This window comes from Oncorhynchus nerka, linkage group LG17, assembly GCF_034236695.1.
Source record: "Oncorhynchus nerka isolate Pitt River linkage group LG17, Oner_Uvic_2.0, whole genome shotgun sequence".
Lineage (NCBI taxonomy): Eukaryota > Metazoa > Chordata > Actinopteri > Salmoniformes > Salmonidae > Oncorhynchus > Oncorhynchus nerka.
In genome coordinates, this window is record NC_088412.1 from 13,864,639 (window position 1) to 13,885,476 (window position 20,838).

General features: G+C 43.9%; 1 protein-coding gene across 2 annotated transcripts in view; it reads left to right on the top strand.

The window, feature by feature from the left end:
* Window positions 1-15,027, top strand: part of LOC115144776 (protein inscuteable homolog) — a 99,080-nt gene extending 84,053 nt beyond the window's left edge. For both annotated transcript variants that reach the window (XM_065002983.1, XM_065002984.1), the window contains exons 8-13: window positions 6,818-6,989; window positions 7,214-7,392; window positions 9,255-9,321; window positions 12,494-12,649; window positions 12,977-13,053; window positions 13,973-15,027. In XM_065002983.1, coding sequence (XP_064859055.1) covers window positions 6,818-6,989; window positions 7,214-7,392; window positions 9,255-9,321; window positions 12,494-12,649; window positions 12,977-13,053; window positions 13,973-14,101 — 780 coding nt within the window. In that variant the 3' untranslated portion in view covers window positions 14,102-15,027. The remainder of the gene's footprint in view (window positions 1-6,817; window positions 6,990-7,213; window positions 7,393-9,254; window positions 9,322-12,493; window positions 12,650-12,976; window positions 13,054-13,972) is intronic.
* Window positions 15,028-20,838: the final 5,811 nt, after the last annotated feature.

The window sequence follows — 20,838 nt, forward strand, 5'->3', positions numbered from 1 at the left end:
ATGCTTATTTTTAATTTTTTTTAAATTTTCCTTGTTGGACATAAAAGACTTTAAAAACACCAGCAAATCAGCTCCAAGTGATTTTAATTTTGTAAATCTGTTCCCAAGTATTACCACACATAATGGAGAGACAGGTGATCGTATACAAATGTAAGCAAGCATTGAATTTATTACGTTTTAAGAAAACGTTATGTCTGTTTGGGCTTCTTGTAGTCAATATGCAGTCTAAAAATGATTTGTAATTCTAAACTGGGTGGTTCGAGCCCTGAATGCTGATTGGCTGACAGCCATGGTATATCAGTCCGTATACCATGGTTATGACAAAACATTTATTTCTACTGCTCTAATTACGTTTATAGCCAGTTTATAATAGCAATAAGGCACCTTGGGGGTTTGTGCCATATGGCCAATATACTACGGCTAAGGGTTGTATCCAGGCACTTCGTATTGCGTCGTGCTTAAGAACAGCCCTTAGCCGTGGTATATTGGCCATATACCACACCACCTCAGGCCTTATTGCTTAATTATGTTCCGGCCACGACCGTCACTCAAGAAAAAAATCGAGCTGAATCAAGTTGATGATCCCTGCTATATACATTTTACAGGCACAGTATATTTTACATTTGTTATTTTGTTGTTATCAGTCCCACCCTCCAGCTCCATTCAACCCCTCCCATCTATCTCTTAACTAAAGGATTGGCCCCCTCTTTTTTTCCCCTAAAATGACATACCCAAATCTAACTGCCTGTAGCTCAGGCCCTGAAGCTAGGATATGCATATTCTTGGTACCATTTGAAAGTTGAAGTTTGTGTAAATGTTAAAGGAATGTAGGAGAATTCAACACATTAGATCTGGTAAAAGATAATACAAAGAAAAAAAACAACCTTTTTTGTATTTGTTTTGTACCATCAGCTTTGAATTGCAAGAGAAAAGCCATCATGTATTATGCCAGCCCAGGTGCAATTTATATTTTGGCCACTAGATGGCAGCAGTGTATGTGCAAAGTTTTAGACTCCAATGAACCATTGCATTGTGTTCAAAATGTTGTATCAAGACGGCCCAAATGTGCCTAATTGGTTTATTAATAACTTTTCATGTTCAAAACTGTGCACTTTTATCAAACCATAGCATGGTATTCTTTCACTGTAATAGCTACTCTAAATTGTACAGTGCAGTTAGATTAACAATAATTTAAGCTTTCTGCCTATTTCAGATTGATCTATGTCCTGGGAAATGTTCTTGTTATTTACAACCTCATGCTAATCGCATCAACTGTCCCGCAGAAGAAGTTAACACCATCCAGATTAGATTTCTATTTGCCATATGTTTTTCAACTGTGCTGTGATGCTCCACAAAAGTTCTGAACATTTCTACTCTCATAGTTTCTACAGATTGTAAATGAAAGATAAAATGTTTTGCTAAATGTATTATTATATTATTGATGGATTGACTATGCCTTTTCAAGTCACCCAGTATTGCCATCTGCAGTGTTAGCGCCAAGTAAATGTTGCAATTCTTCAGCCATTCCTGGACATGTGACCAAAAATGAGCTACATGCGGACAGTACCAAAATAAATGATCTAATGACCTCGCAACAAAATATGCAGAGCTGGGAAGGTTGTATCTGCATATATATATACAATTATATTGGTTGCAAGAATTTTGTAGTCATTTACATAGAAAAAGTTTTGAATCTGGTGCTGTATTGCATGTCAATTCGTAAACCATGTGCCATGGAATCGGTACATTGAAGATCTCTACCCAATTATTTTGCAATCTCTATGGCACAGCTGTCCATTTTTTCATCCTTAAATGAAACTGGTATATATTTGTATTTATCACAATTTTCTTTAAAACCTCTACGGGATCAGTGTCCCTAAACTGGGACGGTTGTTGCTAACGTGACTAGAATGACACTAAGTATCAGCCACATTTCCAGGACATTTCTGGGCAGAAAGCTTCAATTCATGTTAATCTAACTGCACTGTCCAATTTACAGTAGCTATTACTGTGAAAGAATACCATGCTATTGTTTGAGGAGAGTGTACAACAACAAAACACTTATCACGGCAACTGGTTTGATACATTCACCTTTGAAGGTAAATAATGTACTTACATTCAGAAATCTTGCTCTGATTTGTTACCCTAAGAGTCCCAGAGATAAGAGGTTGCATCATTTTGTTTGATAAAATCAATTTTTATTTTCAAATGTTGGAACTGGGTTCTACTAGGCAAATCAGTTGAATAATGACAGCCTACCAAAAGGCAAAAGGACTCGTGCGGGGACGAGGGCCTGGGAATTAAAAAATAAAAATAAAAACAATATAAATATAGGACAAAACACACATCACAACAAGAGAGACAACACAACACTACATAAAGAGAGACCTAAAGTTAGAACCCCTGCTGTCTCAAATAACCGAAAGTGAGCGATTGTAGTCTGAATAAATGGCAAAAGGCCATTCATCAACATGGGGTGAGACATTCTTACTAATTTGCTGGTGATCCAGTTTGGATCTAAGTAAAACTTTTGTATGACTGACGCCTATAGTGAGAAGTCTAATGTTTTAATATTTAATCATTTATACCCTTCAAATTCATATCCATTATATAAATAGGCCCTTTTAATTTTGTCTGGCTCGCCGTTCCAAATAAAATGTAATATTTTTTGCTGATATAACTTTAAAAAACAGGTGTAGGCAAAACCGAAAGCAAATAGGTCAACTGGGATATGACTAAAGAGTTCATCAGGGTGATTTTTTCACAAATAGACAGGTATTTTATTTTCCATGGTAGCACGATCTTCTCTATTTTTGCTAACTTTCTATTCAATTCTATTGGAGTGAGATAATTCCTTTCTTCCGGGATATGTATACCGATAGTCTTGTGCTTCAGTAGGCCTATATAATGTATACCGATAGTCTTGTGCTTCAGTAGTAAAGTCTTGTGCTTATGTAGGCCTATATAAACAGAGTCTTGTGTTTCAGTAAACCTATTTAAACAGTCTTGTGCTTCAGTGGGCCTACATAAACAGAGTCATGTTCTTCAGTAGGGGATATAAACAGAGTATTATGCTTCAGTAGACCGAGATAAACAGTCGTGTGCTTCAGTAGGCCTATATAAACAGAGTCTTGTGCTTCAGTATGGGGATATAAACAGAGTCTTGTGCTTCAGTAGGGGGATATAAACAGAGTCTTGTGCTTCAGTATGGGGATATAAACAGAGTCTTGTGCTTCAGTAGGCCGATAGAAACAGAGTCGTGTGCTTCAGTAGGCCTATATAAACAGAGTCTTGTGCTTCAGTAGGGGGATATAAACAGAGTCTTGTGCTTCAGTAGGCCGATAGAAACAGAGTCTTGTGCTTCAGTAGGCCTATAGAAACAGAGTCTTGTGCTTCAGTAGGCCGATAGAAACAGAGTCTTGTGCTTCAGTAGGCCGATAGAAACAGAGTCTTGTGCTCCAGTAGGCCGATAGAAACAGAGACTTGTGCTTCAGTAGGCCTATAGAAACAGAGTCTTGTGCTTCAGTAGGCCTATATAAACAGAGTCTTGTGCTTCAGTAGGGGGTTATAAACAGAGTCTTGTGCTTCAGTAGGCCGATAGAAACAGAGTCTTGTGCTTCAGTAGGCCGATAGAAACAGAGTCTTGTGCTTGAGTAGACCTATATAAACAGAGTATTGTGCTTCAGTAGGGGGATATAAACAGAGTCTTGTGCTTCAGTAGGGCCTATATAAACAGTATTGTGCTTCAGTAGGCCGATAGAAACAGAGTCTTGTGCTTCAGTAGGCCTATAGAAACAGAGTCTTGTGCTTCAGTAGGCCTATAGAAACAGAGTCGTGTGCTTCAGTAGGGGGATATAAACAGAGTCTTGTGCTTCAGTAGGCCGATATAAACAGAGTCTTGTGCTTCAGTAGGCCGATAGAAACAGAGTCTTGTGCTTCAGTAGGGGGATATAAACAGAGTCTTGTGCTTCAGTAGGCCGATAGAAACAGAGTCTTGTGCTTGAGTAGACCTATATAAACAGAGTATTGTGCTTCAGTAGGGGGATATAAACAGAGTCTTGGGCTTCAGTAGGGCCTATAGAAACAGAGTCTTGTGCTTCAGTAGGCCGATAGAAACAGAATCTTTCTGTGTGTTTTTTCTTCTTTTTGAGAACAAACAAAAACCACAAAGCATCTCCACCCATGAAAGTTAAGTACAACCCCATTCACTGATTAATGATGCCACACCGGCATCTGTGTCTGTTCAAAGAGCAGCTTGGAGAACGGAGTCAGTCAGGTGTAGATACGCCAGACAGCATAGCAATGACAATCGGCCCCAGATTAGATCCTCCAGGAAGGGGGAACTGTCGCTGAAGTGGATGCCACAAACTGAACATGAGCCATCGCTCGGCCACGACAACCACACCTGTTGCAGTTGTCGAGTGATGGAGGAAAGGGAATGATTCACTCCTTGTGTTTCATTGTGGCAGGTAGCCTAGTGGTTAGACCGTTGGACTAGTAACCGAAAGGCTGCAAGATTAAATCCTGGAGCTGACAAGGTAAAAATCTGTCATTCTGCCCCTGGACAAGGCAGTTAACCCACTGTTCCTAGGCCAGTTAACCCACTGTTCCTAGGCCGTCATTGAAAATAAGACTTTTTTCTTAACTGACTTGCCAAGTTAAATAAAGGTAAACACAAAATATAATAATAATTGGTGGGAAACAGCTTGTTTACTTCTGTTGGGGCTTGTGGTTAAAACAGTAAGATCATGATTAAGTTGAACCTCCGTGGTCGTGTCTACTGCACTCTAAAAGGCACAAGTAGTCGAGCCAAGTAAGTGTCTTCTTCCACACGATTAGTAATACATTTTGGAAGACATCCGGAGTAGACCGGGGGAAAGATATGAATGAGAAGTTCATCTCAGTGCAGCATATTTCGGGAAGAGGGACGGGAGAGGTGGGCGGAAGAGGGGATTGTTCCGCTTCGATGGGCCGTGCCGGCACGCTGGTGAAGTATTAGGAGACAGGAATACGGAGTTGTCCTATCATCAAGCTCATAGTGATGTTCTACAGGAAATGTCTCTGACAGGTGTGTCTAGGATGGATACTTTGTATGAGCTCACTCGAAACAATTCTACTCACGTTGAAAGTTTTTTGTAGACGTTTTCACAGAGAGACAAAAAAGCTAAAAGTGACAATTATTGCAACGTTTTTCTGTTTGGGTGCTCTGTATTTTAACACTGGTCGCTTCCATTACAGACTTGACCGTCAAATCCTTCAAAAGGTAGAGTTAGACAGGTTCTGTTTTGAGGTAAAAAAAATTGCTCATATTAATAAAAGGTTTAGTTTTATTCACAGTATATTTGCCGGGTCACCGGCACTACTGCTCAAAGATGCAAGGTCTCTAAGGTACTGTTTGTTATAGTAGTGGGAAGTGCACCAGAATTTTGTCTGCGCAACATTGCCACCATGTGGATAAATATATTATATTTCCAAACCTGGATGAAAAAGTTCACTGTATAGACATCTCTCTCACACACTCTCACTCTCTCTCACTCACACACACACACACACACACACACACACACACACAAACACACACACACACACACACACACACACACACACACACACATACACACACACACACACACACACACACACACACACACACACACACTCACACTCACACTCACTCACAGAGACACAGACACACACAGAGACACAGACACACACACACACACAGAGAGACACAGACACACACACTTCTCGACCATCTCAAACGATGTCCAATTCGAATTCAGATAAAAGCAGCAGGAGGGGGGTGAACATCCACACTTTTTCCCCCATAGTGACTATTTTAAAAAATCGCCAAGCCCAACCCTTTTTCTAACGTTATCAAATCAGATTTTATTGGAATACTCCTGTTTCACTAAACTATATTAGGAGACAACGACATTAGGTCTGCACCAATGAGGTGACAATTTTGAGAGATATGTGAATCACATTCCCCCAAACCTGATGTGCACGTGTCGGGGAAATGGCAGGCGAGATCTGTGAGCCCTGTGAGCCCTGTGAGCCCTGTGAGCCCTGTGAGCTCTGTGAGCCCTGTGAGCCCTGTGAGCCCTGTGAGCCCTCAGCCCCAGAGCGAGATGGCCGTAACATTGGAGTGGTGTCGTTTAATCGTGATTGCTTTATGGGCAGGGCTGCTAAGTCTCAACCGGGTTGGCACCGGACACTTAACCAGGGTGGACCCCGGACACTTAACCAGGGTGGACCCCGGACACTTAACCAGGGATGAGCTGGACACAACCCAGGACACTTAACTACCTGTCTGGACCGCCTAAAAATAGAGCCTACTATATAGGGATTCTTAGATGAATCAAAGGCAGCTATCAATCCAATGAGATTCTCGGGGCTTGTTACATCATATGTGGTTATCATATGTGGGATGTGTGTGTGTGTGTGTGTGTGTGTGTGTGTGTGTGTGTGTGTGTGTGTGTGTGTGTGTGTGTGTGTGTGTGTGTGTGTGTGTGTGTGTGTGTGTGTGTGTGTGTGTGTGTGTGCGTAACCTGGTGGAGAGGAAAGGGAAAAGGGGATACCTAATCAGTTGTACAACTGAATGCATTCAACTGAATGCGTCTTCCGCATTTAACCCAACCCCTCTGAATCAGAGAGGTGCAGGGGGGCTGCCTTAATCGACATCCACGTCTTCGGCTCCCGGGGAACAGTGGGTTAACTGCCTTGTGTATTATCTTTATGTTTAGTATTAGAGGATTCGACATAACAGAATGTGCTTGTCATTGTCTGCTATGCATATGCGTCACCCGTCTTACAGGTGGATGGGATCCTGTGCTTGGCGGACATCCTGACCGATGAGAACAGAGCTGAGTCGGCGAGGGCAGAGGCAGCGGCCGTGGTGGCCCAGATCACCTCACCCCACCACACCTCCACCCAGCACCTGGGCAGCTTCCTGGAGAGCATGGAGGACATTGTCACCGCTCTCATCAGTGAGTGCATGGATGCTGTACTGCAGGGCTTTGATGTGGCTAGATCAGTCTGTTCATTCTGAAACACTTTAAAGGAAAAACAAGAGAACGGGCAGCTCCTTCACTTAGTTTTGGGATGGGGATGCAGAAAATGTAACCACTCAAATTCAAAGGTGGAGCTATGAATGTAAGGTCCATGAGGTCAAGGTGATTTTTGAAGATGAAGGTTTGTGTGTTTCCTCCAGAGTTGTGTGGGAGTGCCTCCTGTGGTGAGGTCTTCCTCCTGGCATCTGCTGCTCTTGCCAACATCACATTCTTCGACAGCATGGCCTGTGAGATCCTCCTCCAGCTCAACGCCATCCACATCCTCCTACAGGCATGCAAAGACCGCCAGAGAGTTGATACTCCCTACTCTAAAGACCAGGTAGAGAACATGCTGATCTATATGTAGATTATTGCAAATCCAAGACCATGGTTTCAGTAGAGTGATTGGTTAAAAATGCTGCTCGCGGGAGAGGGAGGGGACCTACCCTGTCACATATGTACAGTGGGGCAAAAAAGTATTTAGTCATCCACCAATTGTGCAAGTTCTCCAACTTAAAAAGATGAGAGAGGCCTGTAATTTTCATCATAGGTACACTTCAACTATGACAGACAAAATGAGAAAGAAAATTCCAGAAAATCACATTGTAGGATTTTTAATGAATTTATTTGCAAATTATGGTGGAAAATAAGTATTTGGTCAATAACAAAAGTTTATCTCAATACTTTGTTATATACCCTTTGTTGGCAATGACAGAGGTCAAACGTTTTCTGTAAGTCTTCACAAGGTTTTCACACACTGTTGCTGGTATTTTGGCCCCTTCCTCCATAAAGATCTCCTCTAGAGCAGTGATGTTTTGGGGCTGTTGCTGGGCAACACGGACTTTCAACTCCCTCCAAAGATTTTCTATGGGGCTGAGATCTCGAGACTGGCTAGGCCACTCCAGGACCTTGAAATGCTTCTTACGAAGCCACTCCTTCGTTGCCCGGGCGGTGTGTTTGGGATCATTGTCATGCTGAAAGACCCAGCCATTTTTCATCTTCAATGCCCTTGCTGATGGAAGGAGGTTTTCACTCAAATACATACATGGCCCCATTCATTCTTTCCTTTACACGGATCAGTCGTCCTGGTCCCTTTGCAGAAAAACAGCCCCTTTGGATGCAACTCAGCATTCTTTGTCCTCCAAACACGACGAGTTGAGTTTTTACCAAAAAGTTATATTTTGGTTTCATCTGACCATATGACATTCTCCCAATCTTCTTCTGGATCATCCAAATGCTCTCTAGCAAACTTCAGACGGGCCTGGACATGTACTGGCTTAAGCAGGGGGACACGTCTGGCACTGCAGTATTTGAGTCCCTGGCGGCGTAGTGTGTTACTGATGGTAGGCTTTGTTACTTTGGTCCCAGCTCAATGCAGGTCATTTACTAGGTCCCCCCGTGTGGATCTGGGATTTTTGCTCACCGTTCTTGTGATCATTTTGACCCCACGGGGTGAGATCTTGCGTGGAGCCCCAGATCGAGGGAGATTATCAGTGGTCTTGTATGTCTTCCATTTCCTAATAATTGCTCCCACAGTTGATTTCTTCAAACCAAGCTATTGCAGATTCAGTCTTCCCAGCCTGGTGCAGTTCTCCAATTTTGTTTCTGGTGTCCTTTGACAGCTCTTTGGTCTTGGCCATAGTGGAGTTTGGAGTGTGACTGTTTGAGGTTGTGGACAGGTGTCTTTTATACTGATAACAAGTTCAAACAGGTGCCATTAATACAGGTAACGAGTGGAGGACAGAGGAGCCTCTTTACAGGTCTGTGAGAGAAATAAATCTTGCTTGTTTGTATGTGACCAAATACTTATTTTCCACCATAATTTGCAAATAAATTCATAAAAAATCCTACAATGTGATTTCTGGATTTTCTTTTCTCATTTTGTCTGTCATAGTTGAAGTGTACCTATGATGAAAATTACAGGCCTCTCTCATCTTTTTAAGTGGGAGAACTTGCACAATTGGTGGCTGACTAAATACTTTTTTGCCCCACTGTATGTAAACACCTTCATGTGTATACACCTGCCATATCTTCCTAATTTCCTAAGAGGGCATCCCATAAGAACAGATTTACCATAAGTCAAAGTACTGTAGAATTTGAGTAATTCATGCCCAGCACTGTCATATTTTACAAGGAGGCATGCTAAAATGGGTTGAGTGTTGTCAAATCTCTGGTATGCCCTGTTGACTGTGGTCCGTTTAGGTGGTTACCATCTTGGCAAACCTCTCTGTTTTGGAGCAGTCTGCACCTGAAATCCTGCAAGAGAAAGGTACGCAAAAACCTGTTTTTACCAGTATTTGATGTATGTGAATGAGACTAACATCATGTTAAATATCTCCACACATGTATTCGCTGGGCATGACAGAGACATTGATTAATATCAAAGGAGGGAGTTAACAGAGAGATGACAATCAGATATTTCTTTTTTATTGCAATTCTCTTAAAATCCTCAAGATGACAACGTAAACCCACATTTCTGCCATGTTGCCTGCTTCCTCAACCCTCTTAGTCTCTGTCCCCTGACTCTTTCTTGTTGATGTTGTGTATTAAAGCCCCTGACTCCATGTTTGATTTGTCTTTTTCTCCTGTTTCTCTCGTCCTCTGTTTGTCTGTGTGTTGTGTCTTCTTCCTCTGTCTGTCTGTGTGTTGTGTCTACTTCCTCTGTCTGTCTGTGTGTTGTTGTCTATGTCCTCTGTCTGTGTGTGATGCGTCTACTTCCTCTGTCTGTCTGTCTGTCTGCCTGTGTGTGTTGTGTCTACTTCCTCTGTCTGTCTGTGTGTTGTTGTCTACGTCCTCTGTCTGTGTGTGTTGAGTCTACTTCCTCTGTCTGTCTGTGTGATGTGTCTACTTCCTCTGTCTGTCTGTGTGTGATGTGTCTACTTCCTCTGTCTGTCTGTGTGTTGTGTCTACTTCCTCTGTCTGTCTGTGTGTGTTGTGTCTACTTCCTCTGTCTGTCTTTGTGTTGTTGTCTACGTCCTCTGTCTGTCTGTGTGTGATGTGTCTACTTCCTCTGTCTGTCTGTGTGTTGTGTCTACTTCCTCTGTCTGTCTTTGTGTTGTTGTCTACGTCCTCTGTCTGTCTGTGTGTGATGTGTCTACTTCCTCTGTCTGTCTGTGTGTTGTGTCCACTTCCTCTGTCTGTCTGTGTGTGATGTGTCTACTTCCTCTGTCTGTCTGTGTGATGTGTCTACTTCCTCTGTCTGTCTGTGTGTTGTGTCTACTTCCTCTGTCTGTCTGTGTGTTGTGTCTACTTCCTCTGTCTGTCTGTGTGTGTTGTGTCTACTTCCTCTATCTGTCTTTGTGTTGTTGTCTACATCCTCTGTCTGTCTGTGTGTAATGTGTCTATTTCCTCTGTCTGTCTGTGTGTGTTGAATCTACTTCCTCTGTCTGTCTGTGTGTGATGTGTCTACTTCCTCTGTCTGTCTCTGTGTGTTGAGTCTACTTCCTCTGTCTGTCTGTCTTTGTGTTGTTGTCTACATCCTCTGTCTGTGTGTGATGTGTCCACGTCCTCTGTCTGTGTGTGTGTTGTGTCTACTTCCTCTTTCTGTCTTTGTGTTGTTGTCTACTTCCTCTGTCTGTCTGTGTGTTGTGTCTACTTCCTCTGTCTGTCTGTCTTTGTGTTGTGTCTACGTCCTCTGTCTGCCTGTGTGTAATGTGTCTATTTCCTCTGTCTGTCTGAGTGTGTTGTGTCTACTTCCTCTGTCTGTCTGTGTGTTGTGTCTACTTCCTCTGTCTGTCTGTGTGTTGTGTCTACTTCCTCTGTCTGTCTGTGTGATGTGTCTACTTCCTCTGTCTGTCTGTGTGTTGTGTCTACTTCCTCTGTCTGTCTGTGTGTTGTGTCTACTTCCTCTGTCTGTCTGTGTGTGTTGTGTCTACTTCCTCTATCTGTCTTTGTGTTGTTGTCTACATCCTCTGTCTGTCTGTGTGTAATGTGTCTATTTCCTCTGTCTGTCTGTGTGTGTTGAATCTACTTCCTCTGTCTGTCTGTGTGTGATGTGTCTACTTCCTCTGTCTGTCTCTGTGTGTTGAGTCTACTTCCTCTGTCTGTCTGTCTTTGTGTTGTTGTCTACATCCTCTGTCTGTGTGTGATGTGTCCACGTCCTCTGTCTGTGTGTGTGTTGTGTCTACTTCCTCTTTCTGTCTTTGTGTTGTTGTCTACTTCCTCTGTCTGTCTGTGTGTTGTGTCTACTTCCTCTGTCTGTCTGTCTTTGTGTTGTGTCTACGTCCTCTGTCTGCCTGTGTGTAATGTGTCTATTTCCTCTGTCTGTCTGAGTGTGTTGTGTCTACTTCCTCTGTCTGTCTGTGTGTTGTGTCTACTTCCTCTGTCTGTCTGTGTGTGTTGTGTCTACTTCCTCTGTCTGTCTGTGTGTTGTGTCTACTTCCTCTGTCTGTCTGTGTGTTGTGTCTACTTCCTCTGTCTGTCTGTCTTTGTGTTGTGTCTACGTCCTCTGTCTGCCTGTGTGTAATGTGTCTACTTCCTCTGTCTGTCTGTGTGTTGTGTCTATTTCCTCTGTCTGTCTGTGTGTGTTGTGTCTACTTCCTCTGTCTGTCTCTGTGTTGTTGTCTACATCCTCTGTCTGTCTGTGTGTGTTGTGTCTATTTCCTCTGTCTGTCTGTGTGTAATGTGTCTATTTCCTCTGTCTGTCTGTGTGTGTTGAGTCTACTTCCTCTGTCTGTCTGTGTGTGTTGTGTTTACTTCCTCTGTCTGTCTTTGTGTTGTTGTCTACATCCTCTGTCTGTCTGTGTGTAATGTGTCTATTTCCTCTGTCTGTCTGTGTGTGTTGAGTCTACTTCCTCTGTCTGTCTGTGTGTGATGTGTCTACTTTCTCTGTCTGTCTGTGTGTTGTTGTCTACGTCCTCTGTATGTCTGTGTGTTGTGTCTACTTCCTCTGTCTGTGTGTTGCTGTCTACGTCCTCTGTCTGTGTGTGTTGAGTCTACTTCCTCTGTCTGTCTGTGTGTGATGTGTCTACGTCTTCTGTCTGTCTGTGTGTTGTTGTCTATGTCCTCTGTCTGTGTGTGTTGAGTCTACTTCCTCTGTCTCCCTGTGTGTGTTGTGTCTACTTCCTCTGTCTGTCTTTGTGTTGTTGTCTACGTCCTCTGTCTGTCTGTGTGTGATGTGTCTACTTCCTCTGTCTGTCTGTGTGTGTTGAGTCTACTTCCTCTGTCTGTCTGTGTGTGTTGAGTCTACTTCCTCTGTCTGTCTGTGTGTGATGTGTCTACTTCCTCTGTCTGTCTGTGTGTGTTGTGTCTATTTCCTCTGTCTGTCTGTGTGATGTGTCTATTTCCTCTGTCTGTCTCTGTGTTGTTGTCTACATCCTCTGTCTGTCTGTGTGTGGTGTGTCTACTTCCTCTGTCTGTGTGATGTGTCTATTTCCTCTGTCTGTCTGTGTGTGATGTGTCTATTTCCTCTGTCTGTCTGTGTTGTGTGTTGTGTCTGCTAGGTGTTGAGAGACTGCTCCAGCTGCTGGGTGAGAAGCCATCCTCCTCTAGTCCATCGGAGGGCGCCGCGTGCGAGAGGGTCCAGCAGAAAGCCGCTGTCACACTGGCCCGTCTGAGCAGAGACCCGGACATAGCCCAAACAGCCATCCAGCTGCAAGGTAGAGGCCCTCTCAGGTCAAACCAGTCCCCATACTTTTCAACCCTTTTTTACTCTTCGTAATCACAGTAGTTATAGGAACTACAGGAGGTTGGTGGCACATTAATTGGGGAAGCAGGCTCATAGTATTGGCTTTAATGGATTTAATGGAATGGTAATCGAACTCAACCAAATACATGGTTTCCATGTGTTTGATACCATTCCATTGACTCCATTCCAGACATTGTTATGAGCCGTCCTCCTCTCAGCAGCCTCCTATGATAGGAACTTTGTGCAGGTCAATCGACAACACAATTTCTAAACTGACCATGGTCTTCCATTTCTCCAGCTGTCCCTCGACTAATCGAACTGTGTCGCTCACCAGCGGAGCGGAACAACAGTGACTCTGTACTAGTTGCATGCCTGGTAGGTATATTTAAATAAGTGTTTGTATGGTTGTCTTTGTACAATAGTTACATTTCTGAGAATGTGTTTGAATGTGAACCAAAAATGTAAATAATATGTTTCCCACAAACATGGGCGACAGTCTGTGAAGTCATTTTTTCCCAGTGCATAAGTGTGTCTAATAACTTAAAGAGAGGTTTATATCCATGGGACAAAAAGACAGCAGTCCTTGATCTGAACCAGTCTTCTCAACGTAAGGAGATCCCACTATATAAGGAAGCAGGTTTTGTTGAAACATTTCACACGTTTGATAATTTCACACAATTGATAAGGCCAGATCACAGGCCAGATCACAGGCCAGATCACAGGCCAGATCACAGGCTAGATAAAGAGCTCTTTAGACTGGTGTGAAAGAGTCAGAGGCTTAATGAATATTGCTGGACGGTTCTTGCACATAAGGGCTCTCTCCTTCACTGTTTTACACTGCTTGTTATACTTAAGTACATTGAATAGGATGATTTTTTATCACTATTGCCAGAGGTTATAATGGAGATTTTGTCAGTGTTGAACCAGCCTTCAAAGGGGGTTGGCTTCCAGAGAACATTTTGTTAACTAATATGTAGTAAATATTTGACATTCCCCTGCTGGAGTAGAACTGTTGTCTTGTTTCATACTGCCATGCTCCCTCTCAGTTGTACTGTAACACAGAATACTGAAGCAGTCATGAACTGCACAGTGTCAGTCAAACCTCAGCCCATCAATAAATAGCTGAAGGACTTATATCTGATAATCAGCTATATCTCGATTTGTAGACTATATTGATCTATATCTATAGTGATCAATATTGGTTTATTCTGTGCTATGTCATACGCTACAGTGCAGTCGATTAAATAGGTGTTGAGCGTCTTCACTGATCCACCCCTCTCCCTATGCTCTGCAGGCTGCCCTGAGGAGGCTGGCAGCAGGGTGTCCAGACAGCATCGAGGCCACCGACCACCAGCAGCTGATCAAGCCCAGACTGGTGGACTCTTTCCTGCTGTGCTCCAACATGGAAGAAAGCTTTGTATGAGAAGAGAGCTTTATAGGACGATCCAGAGCGGAGGGGTTGGGTGCACAGGCACTGGAGGAGTCTCAGTGACCACTCACTCCAGCCTGAGACTTAAAAACACACAAGAAAAAGGAGGGGTTGGGTGCACAGGCACTGGAGGAGTCTCAGTGACCACTCACTCCAGCCTGAGACTTAAAAACACACAAGACAAAGGAGGGGTTGGGTGCACAGGCACTGGAGGAGTCTCAGTGACCACTCACTCCAGCCTGAGACTTAAAAACACACAAGACAAAAGAGGGGTTGCAGAAATCAGTCCCTATATCCCAAAGCATACATTAAATGTATACCCAAAAATCTGAGCATAAACGGAATTGCTGTTAATAATGACAGAATTGACATTCTCGGAGTATAAAACACCGAAACTCGGGGACATGTACATGTTGGCAGCATTCATGAAATCGTACTTATTGGTTATAATTCCTCTCATAATAACATTCATAGTGTACATGGGACCACCATGCATGAAATACAAATCATCAGTATTTTGTGTCAGCTGCCAATTTAATGGGTTGTTCAAATATTAGAAACTACTATTGTGTTCTGTTACTTACAGATAAGAATGTGTTTAATGAGTTGTTGGTGGACGTACAGTATATTCAAGGTATTTGATGACATGATCTCATTTCGCTCTCTTGTTCAGGGGAGGTAATAATATAGGTTACTGATTTTAGTGTGCTGTTGTGAGCGGAAGGTGACTTCTAAAGTAGGTTTGCTTGGAAACAAAGTGCTTTGAAATCTATAATATTGTATCTGTATTTCTTGCCTTGGATCTAAAACATTGTATTTGCTACAAAGAAACATACTGTAAATGTGTTGTAAACCACAATCTCTATTAAATTACTATTATAATGTATGGCATGCATATACTGTAATAAAGGAAAGAATATCTTATAATGGAATGTTGTATTTTTTGTCACTGTTAAGACAGGTATCCATTCAGAAAGGGACCCGATTGGAACTAGGCTTCACTGCTGTGCTAAATGTGACCAGAGAAAACTAAGCGAAAACACGAGTATCATGCCACACCAAAGGTAGAACTTGGCTCATCACAGCGAGACCACGTCAGAGGAGATTACTGTTAAATAATCAATGATGCCTTGTGTCCCTTCATAAGGCCTAATGAGGGTCCAAAGTCTGTAGCCATGCTTCTCTCACGAGAGCTGCTACAATGCCTGACGTACAGCACATCTCCAAGGAACAATGCTCCAGTTTCTTCCTTTATCACCAACAAAGATGGTGGGGGATGAACAAAGCCTTTGTCCAGTGGCTCAGAGAGAGAGAGAGAGGAGAGAGAGATGGAGTGGGTCCAAAGGTCCACTAGTGGCTTTGAACTATCAGGTCATGGATGTTTCAGAGCCATGGGGACATGTACCATTCCTCCACTAGTACAGTATGATAGTAGTGGGGAGAGCAGCACGCTTTGTATTGTCATGTGTTTGATGAAAGTTCTCTCAACCTTTTCCTGTCCTTGGAGAGACAATTGAGGCCTTTCTCTCTGTGTCTGTTGCCTCATTTCACCTTAGGGCACAGGCTCAGCTCCGACTCTTTACTGTGGCCCAGCGTTGAAACAGTCAAGGCTGTGTGTGGTGTCTGCGAGGAGACACAGGGCTGTGTTCAGAGAGCTTTGTGATGGACTCTGCTCCTGCTCTCTTTGTTGGAACCAAATTAAATATGTAGAGTGTGAGAGAACGATACAAAGAGGAGAACAATACACAGAGGAGAACAGAACACAGAGGAGAACAGAACACAGAGGAGAACAATACACAGAGGAGAACAGGACACAGAGTAGAACAGGACACAGAGTAGAACAGAACACAGAGTAGAACAGAACACAGAGTAGAACAGGACACAGAGTAGAACAGGACACAGAGTAGAACAGGACACAGAGGAGAACAGGACACAGAGGAACCGAACACAGAGTAGAACAGGACACAGAGTAGAACAGAACACAGAGTAGAACAGAACACAGAGTAGAACAGGACACAGAGTAGAACAGGACACAGAGTAGAACAGGACACAGAGTAGAACAGGACACAGAGGAGAACAGGACACAGAGGAACAGAACACAGAGTAGAACAGGACACAGAGTAGAACAGAACACAGAGTAGAACAGGACACAGAGGAAAACAGGACACAAAGGAGCTGAAAAAACTGGTTCTGTGATTGGAGCTATTTTGGCCAGGACCACAGCCAAGTATTGCAGCCTACAGATGTTTGAGACTGACATTCAGGGCTCGGGTTCAATCCATTTTGCCTTACAGCATGATTGAAATGTAAAAAATGAGACTTGCCGGCTCAATAGGGAATATCCTTTAATTTCAAGCTCACTATCTGTAACGCTTCAGTGATACAGATTGAATAGAGCATTTTCAGTCGAGGTTGAATAGATGCAGCGAAACACTTTCCCACCAGTCAGTGTTAACTGTCAGGAGGAAGATTAGAATAATAGAATACACAAGGTGCATTTTCAGAATTTGATTGTGCATCAGCTGTTTTCCTCTTGTTAAGTCAGTCACTGATAGTGAATTAGCCCATGTCAGCTAACGTGTCAGCTAACATTCTGCTTAGTTAGTTTAGCGGCCAGCTATCTAAAGTCATTATAATGGTTGAATTACCAGCCGGGGGGGGGGTCCCCTCTGATTTTGTTAGTCAGTCTCACTTTATTCCGTCTCGGACAGCGATGGATATACTTTTACGCCTGCTACGTTAGATACACACAAACCGCATGGACCGCATGAGAAAGGAATGTACACAACACAACAACAAGAGAGAGGGATAGAGACAGTTTGTGGAAGTATGCATTAGTAAAATGATCTCTGCAGCTAGCCTATTGAAATAGGATGACTAAAGACAGAGAAGTATCGGGAGTACACCGACTGTTTGGCTGCTATTGCCTGAGCAGAGAGGATCTGATGACTTTCAAGAATGAAAAATGATATAGTTATATACACAACTGAAACATTTAATTATCTCATAGTAATTTCCTATTTTTCCTATTGATGTCTACCCAATGCGGACCTGACAGAGACAATGGAATATTTCAATGTTTTTTGGCCCCAGTGATGTACTGGACCGTAAGCACTACCCTCTGTAGGGCCTTACGGTCAGATGCCGAGCAGTTGCCATACCAGGCAGTGATGCAACCGGTCAGGATGCTCTCGATGATGCAGCTGTAGAACCTTATGAGGATCTAGGGACCAATGCCAAATCTTTTCAGTCTCCTGAGAGGGAAAAGGTGTTGTCGTACCCTCTTCACAACTGTCTTGGTGTGTTTAGACCATAATAGTTAGTTGGTGATGTGGACACCAAGTAACTTGAAACTCAACCCGCTCTACTTCAGCCCCGTCAATGTTAATGGGGGCCTGTTCAGCCCTCCTTTTCCTATAGTCCTCGATCAGCCCCTTTGTCTTGCTCACATTGAGGGAGAGGTTGTTGACTTGGCACCACACTGCCAGATCTCTGACCTCCTCCCTATAGGCTGTCTCATTATTGTCGGTGATCAGGCCTACCACTGTTGTATCGTCAGCAAACTTAATGATGGTGTTGGAGTCGTGCTTGGCAACGCAGTCGTGGGTGAACAGGGAGTATAAGAGGGGACTAAAAACAGACCCCTGAGGTGCCCCCATGTTGAGGATCAGCGTGGCAGATGTGTTGTTGCCTACCCTTACCACTTGGGGGTGGCCCGTCAGGAAGTCCAGGATTCAGTTGCAGAGGGAGGTGTTTTGTCCCAGGGTACTTAGCTTAGTGATGAGCTTTGTAGGCACTATCGTGTTGAATGCTGAGCTGTAGTCAATGAACAGCATTCTCACATAGGTGTTCCTTATGTTCAGGTGGGAAAAGGCAGTGTGGAGTGCGATTGAGATTGCATCATCTGTGGATCTATTGGGACAGTATGCAAATTCGAGTGGGTCTAGGGTTTACGGCATGATGATGTTAATTTGAGCCATGACCAGCCTTTCAAAGCACTTAGTTACCAACGTGTGTGCTCCAGGGCAGTAATAATTTAGGCAGGTTACCTTCGCTTTCGTGGGACTATGGGGGTCTGTTTGAAACATGTAGGTATTACAGACTCGGTCAGGGAGAGGTTTAAAATGTCAGTGATAACACTAGCCAGTTGGTCCACACATGCTTTACACATCCTGGTAATCCGTCTGGCCCCGTGGAATTGTGTTGACCTGTTCAAAGACCTTTCTCACATCGGATACAGTGAGCGTGATCACACAGTCGTCCGGAACAGCTGGTGCTCTCATGCATGCTTCAGTGTTGCTTGCCTCGAAGCGAGCATAAAAGGCATTTAGCTCGTCTGGTAGGCTTGCGTCACTGTGCAGCTCGCGTCTGGGTTTCCCTTTGTAGTCCGTAGTATTTTTCAAGCCCTGCCACATCTGACGAGTGTCAGAGCCAGTGTAGTAAGATTCACTCTAAACTCCTGTATTGTTGCTTTGCCTGTTTGATGATTCGTTTGAGGGCATAGTGGGATTTCTTATAAGCGTCCAGATTAGTGTCCAGCTTCATGAACGCGGCAATTCTAGCCTTTAGCTCGGTGCGGATGTTGGCAGTAGTCCATGGCTTCTGGTTGGGAAATGTACATGCGGTCACTGTGGGGACGACTTTGTCAATGCACTTTTTGAGGAAGACGGTGACTGAGGTGGTATACTCCTCAATGCCATTGGATGAATTCCGGAACCTATTCCAATCTGTGCTAGCACAACAGTCTTATAGCGTAGCGTCCTTGTCATCTGACCCCTTCCGCATTGAGCGAGTCACTGGTACTTCCTGCTTTATTTTTTGCTTTTAACCAGTAATCATGAGGGTGGAATTATGGTCAGATTTGCCAAATGGAGGGTGAGGGAGAACTTTGTATTTATTTAAATAGGCAATACAGTTAAGAACAAATTCTTATTTACAATGACGGCATACACCGGCTAAACCCAGACAATGCTGGGCCAATTGTGCACCGCCCTATGGGACTCCCAATCACGGCAGGTTGGGATACAACCTGGAATCAAACCAGGGTGTCTGTAGTGAGGCCTCTAGCACTAAGATGCAGTGCCTTAGACAGCTGTGCCACTCGGGAGCCCAGAAATGTGTCTCTGTGTGTGGAGTAAAGGTGGTCTAGAGTTGTTTCTACGTTTGCCTGAGTTAAAGTCCCTGGCCACTAGGAGAGCCACTTTTGGATGAGCATTTTCTTGTTTGCTTATGGCATTATACAGCTCGTTAAGTGCGGTCTTAGTGCCAGCATCGGCTTGTGGTGTTAAATAGACAGCTATGAATAATATAGATGAGAACTCTCTTGGTAGATAGTGTGGTCAACAGCTTATCATGAGGTATTCTACCTCATATTCTACAATGCCTTGAGACATCTATAATATTATACATTGCGCACCAGCAGTTACTGACAAAAAGACACATACCCTCGTCTACCATACGTAGCTTCTCTATTCTGCCAATGCACAGAGAAGACAGCCAGCACTATATTATCCATGTCGTCGTTCAGCCAAGTCACGGTATAACATAAGATATTACAGTTTTGAATGTCCCGTTCGTTTTCCAATGATTGCACGTTGGCCAATGATTGTTTTATTAATTTAACTTTTATTTAGTAGGTCCTATGATGAGAGGAAAGGCACTGGAGCAACGAATTGCCCTTGCTGTCTCTGTCTGGCCGGTTCCCCTCTCTCCACTGGGATTCTGCTTACTGGTGCTCTTCCATGCTGCCCCAAGGAGGGGTGTGTCACTTGAGTGGGTTGAGTCACTGAAATAATCTTTCTGTCCGGGTTGCCCCCGCCCTCGGGTTCATGCCATGGGTGAGATCTTCGTGGGCTGTACTTAGCCTTGTCTCAGGATAATAAGTTGGTGGTTGAAAATATCCCTCTAAGGGTGTGGGGGCTGTGCTTTGGCAAAGTGGGTGGGGTTATACCTTGCCTGTTTGGCCCTGTCCGGGGGTATCATCGGACGGGGCCACAGTGTCTGCCGACCCTTCCTGACTCAGCCTCCAGTATTTAGGCTGCAATAGTATATGTGTCGGGGGGCTAGGGTCAGTCTGTTTTCTCTGGAGTACTTCTCCTGTCTTATCCGGTGTCCTGTGTGAATCTAAGTATGTTCCCTTTAATTCTCTCTCTCTCTTTCTCTCGGAGGACCTGAGCCCTAGGACCAGGCTTCGGGTCTACCTGGCCTGATGACTCTGCTGTCCCCAGTCCACCTGGTTGTGCTGTTGCTCCAGTTTCAACTGATCTGCCTGTGGCTATGAAACCCTGACCTGTTCACCGGACGTGCTACCTTGTCCCAGATCTGCTGTTTTCAACTCTCTAGAGAGAGCAGGTGCGGTAGAGATACTCTGAATGATCGGCTATGAAAAGCCAACTGACATTTACTCCTGAGGTGCTGACCTGTTGCACCCTCGACAACCACTGTGATTATTATTATCTGACCCTGCTGGTCATCTATGAACATTTGAACATCTTGGCCATGTTCTGTTATAATCTCTACCTGGCACAGCCAGAAGAGGACTGGCCACCCCTCATGGCCTGGTTCCTCTGTAGGTTTCTTCCTAGGTTCTGGACATTCTAGGGAGTTTTTCCTAGCCACCGTGCTTCTACACCTGCATTGCTTGCTGTTTGGGGTTTTAGGCTGGGTTTCTGTACAGCACTTTGTGACATCAGCTGTACAGGTCAGATGTAAGTAGGGCTTTATAAATACAT